This window comes from Entelurus aequoreus, linkage group LG21 (assembly GCF_033978785.1).
Source record: "Entelurus aequoreus isolate RoL-2023_Sb linkage group LG21, RoL_Eaeq_v1.1, whole genome shotgun sequence".
NCBI lineage: Eukaryota > Metazoa > Chordata > Actinopteri > Syngnathiformes > Syngnathidae > Entelurus > Entelurus aequoreus.
In genome coordinates, this window is record NC_084751.1 from 26691229 (window position 1) to 26704411 (window position 13183).

The 13183-nt window shown below is 35.4% G+C and overlaps 1 protein-coding gene and 1 long non-coding RNA gene across 2 annotated transcripts in view; one reads left to right on the forward strand and one right to left on the reverse strand.

Moving 5' to 3' along the window:
- The window catches only part of lman1 (lectin, mannose-binding, 1), a 36510-nt gene extending 25161 nt beyond the window's left edge, over positions 1-11349 (forward strand). The window contains exons 10-13 of the mRNA XM_062031301.1: positions 1247-1323; positions 9569-9731; positions 9807-9931; positions 10795-11349. Of these exons, the coding sequence (XP_061887285.1) occupies positions 1247-1323; positions 9569-9731; positions 9807-9931; positions 10795-10831 (402 nt within the window). The 3' untranslated portion in view covers positions 10832-11349. The remainder of the gene's footprint in view (positions 1-1246; positions 1324-9568; positions 9732-9806; positions 9932-10794) is intronic.
- The window catches only part of LOC133638559 (uncharacterized), a 66171-nt gene that overhangs the window by 15748 nt on the left and 37240 nt on the right, over positions 1-13183 (reverse strand). The gene's annotated exons all lie outside the window — the stretch shown is intronic.

The following is a 13183-nucleotide window of genomic DNA, read 5'->3' on the forward strand; positions in this document are numbered from 1 at the left end:
TTGACAGGAAAAATTGTAAAAAACAGCAATTCCACTGATAAGTAAAGAGGGTGCGTGAAGCAGTATGTTGGCTTCAAAACTAACGATACAGGTGAAGCTTTAAAAACAGATGTGCCACGCTGCAAGCTCTGCTTTGAAACATGCCACGCTAAAGATGGCGTTAAAGTATCAATATTTACCTTATTTCTTCAAACTAAGGTAAATATTTAAATAACAAGCATCCAGACCTGCACAAGGAGTTTAAAGAGTGACAGGTCATGTAGTTAACTAGCTCCCTTTTAAGCCCATTTAGATACATAGACGCACACACAACTCGTTGGCTAGTTGCCAATTATTAGCGCAGTTAAAACCGTCCTCATAGCGTAAAATAATGCAAGTGAAATGACAATATTGTAACAAATTCCTACAATTTGGGTTTTTTTCTTTTCCAATGTGTGTTTTACCTTCTACTCGTCTTATCTGTCTAGTTTTAGTTACAGTATTGTTCTTAGTATTTTAATGAATGTATTTGTCTTAAAGCACAGATCAAATTTGGCAACCATAAATCATGAAGCCTTTAATACAATGTCAATAAAGCTTTCTATTTTATTTTAAACCTAATCCTAAATTTTGGCAGGCTATATGTAGTATGAACAATTATTCTTTGAGTGCAATAAGAAAAGCCCAATTTGTTGAATGCCAAATCTTCTAAAATTGTTCTTTGAGTTCTATAAGCAATGTTAATATTTTCTGTTAAAATGAAGCCAATAATGAAATTTTTTGTGGTCCCCTTTTATTTTGAAGAGTATAAATATACATTTTGGTAACGGTACCAAAATATTGGTATCAGGACAACCCTAGGTAGGAGTAAATAAGCTCTGCTTCTTCCTACTCGTTTTCAGACATGTTGAACTGTAAACAAAATATGTATTTTGTTGTAAATTTGTAAGCCTGTTTGAAATAAATTACTACTACTACTGTACGAAATACTACTACTATAAACTTTTTTTTTAAAATTTAGACTTAAAAATGTATTTTGTAAAACTAAAACGTCATGTCATACATGTAACATTACAATTTTTGTGTTACTTAAAAAAAGAAAAATATCGGCTCACATTACATGTTTGTTCTCGTAAATACCTGTAAATGTCCTAGTTTCCTCTCATCAATGTTATATTTGGAACGAATTGTGACAAAGTTGTTGACTGAATCTTTAACCTTGTTTTCCGTTGAACCCTCACACCGTGTTGGTTTTTTGTTTTTTTAGGTGGATTTAGCCACCCAGCAGCTGTCCACCGTGGTCTCTTCCCAACAGGATCTGCTCAGGAACCTAAATGAGTTTAGGTGAGTCTCTTGTTTTTAACATCCAGAAAACCCAAACAGCAAACACAAACAAGGCACAAAAAAAAAAGCCTAGCGGTTAAACCTCTGAAATCATATTTAATCTCAGGCTGCAACATCTCAGGTGCCTGACAGGCTGATAATCTCTTGCAGCGAGAAGATCATGCTTACATGAGATAGACGAGAAAGTAAGTCTGTTTTTCAAGGTACATATACAAGGCATGATACGTGCACTAGTACTCTTCTCTAAGCTTCTTATACTTCAAATGTCTCATACTTTTAAAAAAAAGTGATTTATTTGCATTAGAGTGACTTAGTCTGATCACAAAAAAGAGGCTTTTATGGCCGTGTGACTTTATAGATGAGAACTGGATTTGCTGATAATAAAACAAATGACCTTTACTTTCTTGATCATTTAAGACTTTTCTCATTACTCAATACTTTTTTCTTTTAATCTTACATTTTTTTCCTGTAGTAATATGGCTTTTACACAAAAAAATACCTCATACATGTAATGTACAACGTCAATTTGTGCCAGTGAGTGTTAACAACAGCACATTGGGCACCGAAATCTTGGAATTTTACATTTTAATATTGCCTGTATATCTGTGTTGGCCCTGCGATGAGGTGGTGACTTGTCCATGGTGTACCCCGCCTTCCGCCCAAATGCAGCTGAGATAGGCTCCAGCACCCCCCCGCGAACCCGAGCGGGACAAGTGGTAGAAAATGGATGGATGGATGGATGGATGGATATTGTTAATCTGTGTACTATTAGCATGCTATTCGCGCGCTAGTTGCCTCCTAGCAAACAGCACTTAGAAATTAGCGGCCCTAGTTGCCAGCTAGCAATTAGCACGCTTGTTGCCATCCAGCTAATAGCTGAGCTATACAGTGGAACCTCGATTTACAAACTTAATTGGTTCTTTAACATGGTTCGCAAACCGAAAAGTTTGTATAGTTTAGTGTTCCCTTTAGAATCAATGTAAACATGAATAATTGGTTCTAGCTTTGACAAAAGTCCCTATTTTAGTAAAAAAAACAAAAAACTGCACACTTTGAAGACACTATGATATACACATATGTATGTACATATGTATGTATATATGTGTGTGTATATATGTATGTGTGTATATGTATGTGTGTATATATATATGTATATGTGTATATATGTATGTATGTATATATGTATGTGTGTGTGTGTGTGTGTGTGTATATATATATATATATATATATATATATATATATATATATATATATATAATGTATATGTATGTATGTATGTGTGTGTGTGTACGTGTGTGTGTGTACGTGTGTGTGTGTGCGTGTGTGTGTGTGTTTGTGTGTGTGTGTGTATATATATACGGTATACAGTATATGTATGTGTGTATATATATGTATATATATATATATATGTGTGTGTGCTTGTGTACATGTGTATATATATATATATATATATATATATATATATATATATATATATATATATATATATATATATTAAAACGTTTTTTTTCATAACATACATTATTTTTGTAATTGACATTTTTCTCACAGTATTTTGACTTTAAAAAAATAATTGTTTTTTAATAACATCACACTTTATAGTAAGATTATTTTTAAATGAGGTAATATTAACATTTTGTAAACATTATTTCTAATAATACCTGATAATATAACATTATTTTTGTAACTTTAAACATTTTTTTAATAACATTTTGACCAAATAAAATGACTTTAATTTTTGTATCATTACAATTTATAGTAAGATTATTACAGTTTTATTTACCATTATGTAACTTAATAAGATGTTTCTTTTAAGTAAAAATAAAAGACCAACATTTTTATGGTACGATTACAACTTTATCCTCTTCGAATTAAGTCGTTTGTCTAATAATATTACAAGTCTTGTACCTTCACATCATTGTCTATTTTACTATCTTTTTTACACAATTTTTATTGCAATAGTGCAACAATCTTCTTTGCACTTGTAACACTTTTCTCACATTACTGCTATTTTGCCCAGAAAAAATCCTAATAACTTTTTCTTAACGTGCCAACTTTTTTTGTTTTTCTTTTTATTAAATTTTTCCCAAACAAAGAAAATCATGTCGGTTATTAATAAATGATGTCTCGCTTTGCATCCGTACCCGTTTGATTGTGTGTTAATTGGAGCGCGCCATCTGCCTGAAAAATTAATCAGAATGACAAGATATTAAAGATTTGAATTTATGTAACATTAATCTGTCATGTATCATAAAAGAAGCAAGCTGTCTGTGTGGCCTAAATCCAAGATGCATACTGATGATTTTCTTTATTATATTGGTGACCCCCAACTCTCACCCTAAAGTGACGACTGCGGCTGTCACGTGGAGGTCGCAGCTTCCAAGTGTCGCGTCGCTCATTTGATTGATGGCAGTAAAAGGCCCCTAAAGCCTGTAATGTGCTAATGTGAGCGCGTGATCTCGGACTTGCTGGATTATTTTGACCCGTCGTCTTCTGCGCTCATAAATGGGTCACTTGTACGAGATGAAGATTATTATTATTATTATTAAACGCTCACTTACTTTCTCAAGGGAGATTTTTTTTGGGAGGGAAACAAATTAGATTTTGTTTGTCGCCGCCCCCGCTTGGCCGTGTGGCCCCAGCAAAGAAAAGGCCCCTTCATTTTAGTGGCAAATCAGCTTAGGCGTCTTTAAATACATCTGTCATACACGACCAAAACATGCTTTCCCTCCAAATCACATCTTGTCACGATCCCCACCCTCCTCCTCCTCAGCACCGCTGGAGTGCCTTTCATTTGTCCGTTTTTTCCTCTTCCCTAATCGTCTTAGACGTGTTCTAAGATGATAAGAGAAAGTTATTGCTTACTCCCAGGCAGTAATCAACTTGAAGAAATTTCATTTTCTTTAGAAATATTGTGTGAGCAAGTCTTTATTGGACTGTTATTTGCTGATAAAAAAAAAGGACTAAATGCTCACTCACACGCTCCATTAAATTGATTTTCCAATAAATTAAAGTGAACAAGATTAGAAAAATTATTTGTCATTATTTCCAGTCAATAGTTTTCAAATGGGTCTGCAACAATATTCTATTTTATTTATGTTTTTATTTTGATTTATTTAACGGAAAAATGCACACTTTTAAGTACAATAATTACCTTTTTCAATGAATTAAAAAGTCCTGTATTATGATTGGAATGAATGGAGTCTTCTTATTGTTATTGTCATAACAGCTAAATAAAATTATGAAAATAATATTTAAAAAAAATAGTAATCCTAAATATACAAGCAAACACTTATGCAAATTCTTAGTAACCTCAAAATAATTTATAAAATTAAAGCCCACGGCACAATCGCTCATTCAAGAAGGAGAAAATGCCACGCTTCCATCGTTGCAATTAATGCGATTGTTCCTCTTGCTGGTTATCAACATCAGTAATTATTAATAACCAGCACCTTGCATGCTATAAATAAATAAAAATAATAGAAAAAATTCACAAAGTTAAAACCCCTCAATAGCCGCGCTCATAATCGAGCACATGCATACAGTTAATGTGTAAGCGCCTCCAGCCAGTTATTAATAACAGAAAAAAAAGAATGACTTGAAATAAAACACTAAATCAAAACTAAGCAATACACTGACTTATGAATAAGCACAATATAGGCGCCACGTGCATATGTCATGTAATAATTGCAAAGTACAGTAATAACTCATTTCATTTTATTATAATTATGAACATTTTACAAATGATAATAATCCTAAAAATAAGCATAATCATAATAAACAATAATATTTTAGTATAACATTGAAATGCAATTTATTTGTTTAATTTACATCCATCATTCCTCCGGTTATCTGAGGTGGGGTTGCAGCCTCAGCAGAGAAGCCCGACTTCTCTACTTCCCTCTCCTCAGCCACTTTGTCCATTTTAAAATATATTTTTTATAAATGATCAGATTCATCTTTGTTGGCCAGGTGAAACAATATTTATTTTACAAATCTAATCTCTTGATAAGCAAACGCTTCTTTGGCACATTCTCAATAACAGCCACCTCCAAATATTCTACAAAGTCAAAGCGCACAATACGATCACTCGCTCAAGCAAAAGAAAAAGCACGCCCGCAATATTGTGGAGTCATGCAGTTAATGCGATTAGTTATCAACACCAGTAATTATTAATAACCACCACTTTGCATAATAGAAATAAATACAATTTATTTAAATAATCCACAAACTCAAAACCCCTCAATAGCCACGCTCATAATTGAGCACATGCATGCATGCAAATATGTGTCATACAGTCCATGTGTAGGATTCTCTCGCCAGTTATTAATGATAACAGCCGCCTTGCATAACAGAATGACTGGACATAATCCACTAAATCAAAATTACTCACAAATACGCAGACTGTAGGCGTGATGCACTTATGTCATGTAATTAACGCATATTCTCTTCCCACCAGTTAGTAAAGGGGAACTGCACTTTTTGGGTTGTCTCACAATAATTATGAGACAACACAACAAATATATATTTTTTAATGCTTTTGAATTCGTAAACAAACATAAAGTCCGCTTACAATGGAGCCAAGAAAAAACATTCAAAAAGCACCACCAATACTCCATTCACATTTCCTGACTTGAATATTAACCAAGTATTAGTGATATTGTTATTATAAGCGCTAACACAGACAGACTATTTATAGAGGCTCTTTGATCACTAGCGTAACTATGTTGACATCATCGAGTGCTCGGCTGCTTCCTTGCCTCTGTGCTAATGGAAGTTTATTGTAAATCATAAATCATGCCTCTCACCTGGATAGTAGAAGAATGAGCACGTATTCCGACAAGTTGGTACACTTTGACATCCAATTTAGATCCGGGAATGGCGAGAAAGACCTGAAAGGACGCTTAGAAAAGATTATGAATCATTCATCTAAACAGGATATAACAAGATTCTATCAGTCGGCATCCTAATGACAACAGACATTGTACAGTAAGTGATGTTTTATTATGTTTGTTGGCTCTTATAAAGTCTGCAATGAGTACCGTATTTTCCGCACTATAAGGCGCACCTTCAATGAATGGCCTATTTTAAAACTTTGTTCATATAAAAGGCGCACCGCATTATAAGGCGCATAGAATAGACGCTACAGTAGAGGCTGGGGTTACGTTATGCATCCATTAGATGGAGCTGCGCTAAAGGGAATGTCAACAAAACAAATAGTGATTGTACTGACACTTCTACTTGCTGCTCTCTGTTCAACAACCCACTGTTCCAGTTTGCCCTCCAACTGTAGCCATCTCGCTTTGTTCCCTCGGAAACTCTGTTTAGTCTTCTTTACTTGGCGCAGGTCATCATGTTGCTTCCTCCACTTCCGCACCATTGATTCGTTAATGTTAAATTCTACTGCGTGACTGATCGCCTTGAGTTTAAACTCTGCGTCGTAAGCGTGTCTCTTAATAGGAGCCATTTTTGGGTCTTTACATAAAGTTTAGGTCTCGCAACTACGGGACTTCATTTTCCCCCGTAGAAGAAGGGGAAAATGAAGTCGGCGTAGTTACCGTAGTTGTGAGACCTGTCGTGGCTCAATATTGGTCCATATATAAGGCGGATTATAAGGCGCACTGTCAGCTTTTGAGGAAATTTGAGGTTTTTAGGTGCGCCTTATAGTGCGGAAAATAAGGTAATAATCAGTGATGTTGGAAAGAAAGTGTTTTTGAAATTAATGCGCCGCGAATGATCAAAATACATAAATATTCCATGTTATTATAAATGTGCCCGTTACTATATTACATATACACTTACATCATGTATATGAAACCTTAATGGGTGTGTTTGGATGTTTTTAGGGCTCTATAGGCGGAATAAATCGGCTCCCTTAGACTCCATTGCAAGCAATTTTCATCGCATTTATTTAATATTTAGAATGCATTAAAAAAAGAAAGACATATGTTCTTTCTTTAACTTGACTTAACTGCCACCATGCAATTTTCTGTTTATTAAACTTTGGCAAGACACAATCCTTGTCTCACATAAGGATTGTGAGATCGGGAGGTTGTGAGTTCAAACCCCGGCCGAGTCATACCAAAGACTATAAAAATGGGATCCATTACCTCCCTGCTTCGCACTCAGAATCAAGGGTTGGAATTGGGGGTTAAATCACTAAAATTGATTCCCGGGCGCGGCACCGCTGCTGCCCACTGCTCCCCTCATCTCCCAGGGGGTGAACAAGGGGATGGGTCAAATGCAGAGGACAAATTTCACCACACCTAGTGTGTGTGTGACAATCATTGGAACTTTAACTTAACTTAACTGCCACCATGCAAAAAGGAAAATAGAGACTATAATACTGTAACTTGACTGCCCACCGATTTGTAATTCATATAGCCTCTATGTCAGGGGTCACCAACCTTTTTGAAACCAAGAGCTACTTCTTGGGTACTGATTAATGCGAAGGGCTACCAGTTTGATACACACTTAAATAAATGGCCAGAAATAGCCAATTTGTTCAATTTACCTTTAACTCTGTTATTATTAATAATTAATGATATTTACACTTAATTGAACGGTTTAAAAAAGGAGAAAACACGAAAAAAATTACAATTAAATTTTGAAACATAGTTTATCTTCAATTTCGACTCTTTAAAATTCAAAATTCAACCGAAAAAAAGAAGAGAAAAACTAGCTAATTCGAATCTTTTTGAAAAAATTAAAAAAAGAATTTATGGAACATCATTAGTAATTTTTCCTGATTAAGATTCATTTTTGAATTTTGATGACATGTTTTAAATAGGTTAAAATCCAATCTGCACTTTGTTAGAATATATAACAAATTGGACCAAGCTATATTTCTAACATAGACAAATCATTATTTCTTCTAGATTTTCCAGAACAAAAATTTTAAAAGAAATTCAAAAGACTTTGAAATAAGATTTAAATTTGATTCTACAGATTTTCTAGATTTGCCAGAATAATTTTTTTGAATTTTAATCATAATAAGTTTGAAGAAATATTTCACAAATATTCTTCGTTAAAAAAACAGAAGCTAAAATGAAGTATTAAATTAAAATGTATTTATTATTCTTTACAATAAAAAAAATAAATGTACTTGAACATTGATTTACATTGTCAGGAAAGAAGAGGAAGGAATTTAAAAGGTATGTGTTTAAAAATCCTAAAATAATTTTTAAGGTTGTATTTTTTCTCTAAAATTGTCTTTCTGAAAGTTATAAGAAGCAAAGTAAAAAAAATTATGAATTTATTTAAACAAGTGAAGACCAAGTCTTTAAAATATTTTCTTGGATTTTCAAATTCTATTTGAGTTTTGTCTCTCTTAGAATTAAAAATGTCGAGCAAAGCGAGACCAGCTTGCTAGTAAATAAATAAAAATTAAAAAATAGAGGCAGCTCACTGGTAAGTGCTGCTATTTGAGCTATTTTTAGAACAGGCCAGCGGGCTACTCATCTGGTCCTTACGGGCTACCTGGTGCCCGCGGGCACCGCGTTGGTGACCCCTGATCTATGTATTGTACTTGTATTTTAAAATGTTTATCATTATGTAATTTTTAATATTGTTGTGTATTTTCAATCCTGTGTAATTTTATTGTGGCGGTTAGATGCACCATAAAAGGACTACAGATGGAAATTAGCATGGTGCTAAATCTGGTGCAGCCATCTTCATAATGTACATTGTCCTTCAAATAAACAAATACAAAAATCCACAGTCCTTTCTTACTCGAATGCAAATTGCATGCAAAAAAAATGAGACTGAAATACAACAAGTTTAAGATAACTGAGGCAAATGTTAATGTTTTATTCAACCTTCTAGAGACCACAGATTTAAAACCCAGTTCTAAACTGTGACAAAGTTTTTTGAAGTTCTCCCCTCAAACATTGGGAGCGCTCCGTCCCAGCTATGCTAATTCCTGCCGTTAGCCTCCCAGCTACTTTAGCGGCGCCACTCCGATGTCCGCGGTCTGTTTCCTTAACCTCTTCAGCTCTTGTAATCTGATGTCGGAACATGTTTTTATAAGGGATTAATTTGGCAATCATGACCTCTTTTATCAGATGGTAATTTTCTGTTTATTAAACTTTGGCAAGACAGACCCTCTGGTGAATGGGGATTAAAAGATTACACTGGGGGACAAATTGTAGCCCTGGAGGAAAAAAGAAAAGTGGGCGAAAAAGGCCATCTCCTCTTGTCTTGTTTAAAGTTTATTCATGTGCTTTTTTTTTGATGATCTGTGCAGAAACTCTTTCTACGAGTCGCTGAAGCAACTGGGCTCAGCCCAGCAACACGTGGGCGCGGCGGGCGGAGCGACGTACGAGAACATTCAACATTTCAACGACATCAAGGAGCACCTGCACACGGTCCGGCGGGATGTGGAGCACCTGGTGCAGCGCGGCGCTCAGGTTGGATGGCAGAACTCTTTTATTTTGTTTTGCAGTTAGCAACATACCAGTTTTATCATGTGTGGACCCCTCTAGAACGTGGCGGAGAAGGCCATAAAGTGCCCTGAGTTGCCTCCAATGCCTTCCTGCTTGTCCACCGTCCATTTTATCATCTTCATCGTGGTCCAGTCGGTTCTGTTCCTGTGCTACATCATGTACAAGTGAGAAAGACTCCACTTTTATTACACATTGACATGAGCTGCTAACTAGAGATGTCCGATAATGGCTTTTTTGCAGATATCCCGATATTGTCCAACTCTTAATTACCAATTCCGATATATACAGTCGTGGAGTTAACGCAATATTATGCCTAATTTTGTTGTGATGCCCCGCTGGATGCATTAAACAATGTAACAAGGTTTTCCAAAATAAATCAACTCAAGTTATGGAAAAAAATGCCAACATGGCACTGCCATATTTATTATTGAAGTCACAAAGTGCATTATTTTTTTTTAACATGCCTCAAAACAGCAGCTTGGAATTTGGGACATGCTCTCCCTGAGAGAGCATATTGAGGTGGGCGGGGGTAGGGGGGGGGGGGGGTGTATATTGTAGCGTCCCGGAAGAGTTAGTGCTGCAAGGGGTTCTGGGTATTTGTTCTGTTGTGTTTATGTTGTGTTACGGTGCGGATGTTCTCCCGAAATGTGTTTGTCATTCTTGTTTGGTGTGGCGCATATTTGTAACAGTGTTAAAGTTGTTTATACGCCCACCCTCAGTGTGACCTGTATGGCTGTTGACCAAGTATGCCTTGCATTCACTTGTGTGTGTGTGTGAAAAGCCGTAGATATTATGTGATTGGGCCGGCACGCAAAGGCAGTGCCTTTAAGCTTTATTGGCACTCTGTACTTCTCCCTACGTCCGTGTACACAGCGGCGTTTTAAAAAGTCATACATTTTACTTTTTGAAACCGATACCGATAATTTCCAATATTACATTTTAAAGCATTTATCGGCCGTTAATATCGGCAGTACAATATTATCGGACATCTCTACTGCTAACGTCTCTTTCTTCCTCTTTCGCACAGAAGCCAACAGGAAGCAGCTGCCAAGAAGTTCTTTTGATGACAAATATGAAAGAGTATAAGGAGGAAATGTCCATTTTGGGGGATTTTGTAGTTTTGTTTTTGCTTCAAATTGTTTTTTGGTTTTTAATTTTTCTAAGTTATTATACCTGGTGGAAAAAAATCACAACAAATTTAGTTCTAGTGAATTGTTTTCATATTCTTAATTTGGTACAGTAAAAGTTGTTTACAAGGAAGGAAACGCTGCGTGACGAAACCTGACAGTATTTTCGCTTTGTCACACATTTTTGGATTTTGTTTGATGAAGTCTGCTTTTGTTTGTTTCTGGTCTTCAATGCTAATGATAACAAACCAGTGTTTGTTTGTTTTTTTTGAAAAGTGCAATTTTGTAAGAAATTTCTGCATTTGTCTGTTTCCGGTCTGCAATGCTAACAATAACAAACCTGTGTTATTTTTTTTATTTTTTTTGAAAAGTGAGATGTTGTAAGAAAATTGTCAGAATCTGACGTATCTGCTGGAAAAAAAAATCTCTAAATATATAACAAAAACTGCTGTCTACTCATTGTTTTTTGCATGAACAGAAGTAACCATGAACATTCTTATGTGACCCAACCAGAGCATAGACCAGGGGTCCTCAATGATGCAAGCCAAAGCCTTTCATTTGATCCACCAAACATCACACAGAGAATGAAACCATACAGTGTTACAGTACACTGCTTATTGTGGAGGATTGTGAGAGGCTGCATGGCTCAGTAGGTAACAAGGGGATGAATGGTAACATGTGCTGTTACTATTTTTTGTTTATTCAAATATATTTGCTACTATAGTTACAGAATATTTACCATTTATATTAGCTTTATTTTTAGACACTATGCATATGCATTTATATGTTTATACATATACATACATTTATGTTTATATACGTATATGTATACACATGTATGTGTATATATATATGTATACACATATATTTATGTGTATACATACATGTATATTTTTGTGCATGTATGTATATATGTGTGTATATATATATATATATATATAAATATATATACACTACCGTTCAAAAGTTTGGGGTCACCCAAACAATTTTGTGGAATAGCCTTCATTTCTAAGAACAAGAATAGACTGTCGAGTTTCAGATGAAAGTTTTCTTTTTCTGGCCATTTTGAGCGTTTAATTGACCCCACAAATGTGATGCTGCAGAAACTCAATCTGCTCAAAGGAAGGTAATAAATAATGATAAATGGGTTATACTTGTATAGCGCTTTTCTACCTTCAAGGTACTCAAAGCGCTTTGACGGTATTTCCACATTCACCCATTCACACACACATTCACACACTGATGGCAGGAGTTGCCATGCAAGGCGCTAACCAGCAGCCATCAGGAGCAAGGGTGAAGTGTCTTGCCCAAGGACACAACGGACGTGACTAGGGTGGTAGAAGGTGGGGATTGAACCCCAGTAACCAGCAACCCTCCGATTGCTGGCACGGCCACTCTACCAACTTTGCCACACCGTCCCAGTAAGTTTTGTCGCTTCTGTAACGAGCTAAACTGTTTTCAGATGTGTGAACATGATTGCACAAGGGTTTTCTAATCATCAATTAGCCTTCTGAGCCAATGAGCAAACACATTGTACCATTAGAACACTGGAGTGATAGTTGCTGGAAATGGGCCTCAATACACCTATGTAGATATTGCACCAAAAACCAGACATTTGCAGCTAGAATAGTCATTTACCACATTAGCAATGTATAAAGTGTATTTCTTTAAAGTTAAGACTAGTTTAAAGTTATCTTCATTGAAAAGTACAGTGCTTTTCCTTCAAAAATAAGGACATTTCAATGTGACCCCAAACTTTTTAACGGTAGTGTGTGTGTATATATATATATATATATATATATATATATATATATATATATATACACATATATATATATACAGTCAAGAAAATAAGTATTTGAACACCCTGCTATTTTGCAAGTTCTCCCACTTAGAAATCATGGAGGGGTCTGAAATTTTCATGGTAGGTGCATGTCCACTGTATGAGAGATAACCTAAAAAGAAAAAATCCAGAAATCACAATCTATGATTTTTTAACAATTTATTTGTGTGATAAAGCTGAAAGGAAGTATTTGAACACCAACATTAAAGGCCTACTGAAATGAATTTTTTTTATTTAAACGGGGATAGCAGATCCATTCTATGTGTCATACTTGATCATTTTGCGATATTGCCATATTTTTGCTGAAAGGATTTAGTAGAGAACATCGACGATAAAGTTCGCAACTTTTGGTCGCTGATAAAAAAAGCCTTGCCTATACCGGAAGTAGTGTGACTTCACCGGTTGAACGGCTCCTCACATTTCCCCATTGTTTACAATGCAGCGAG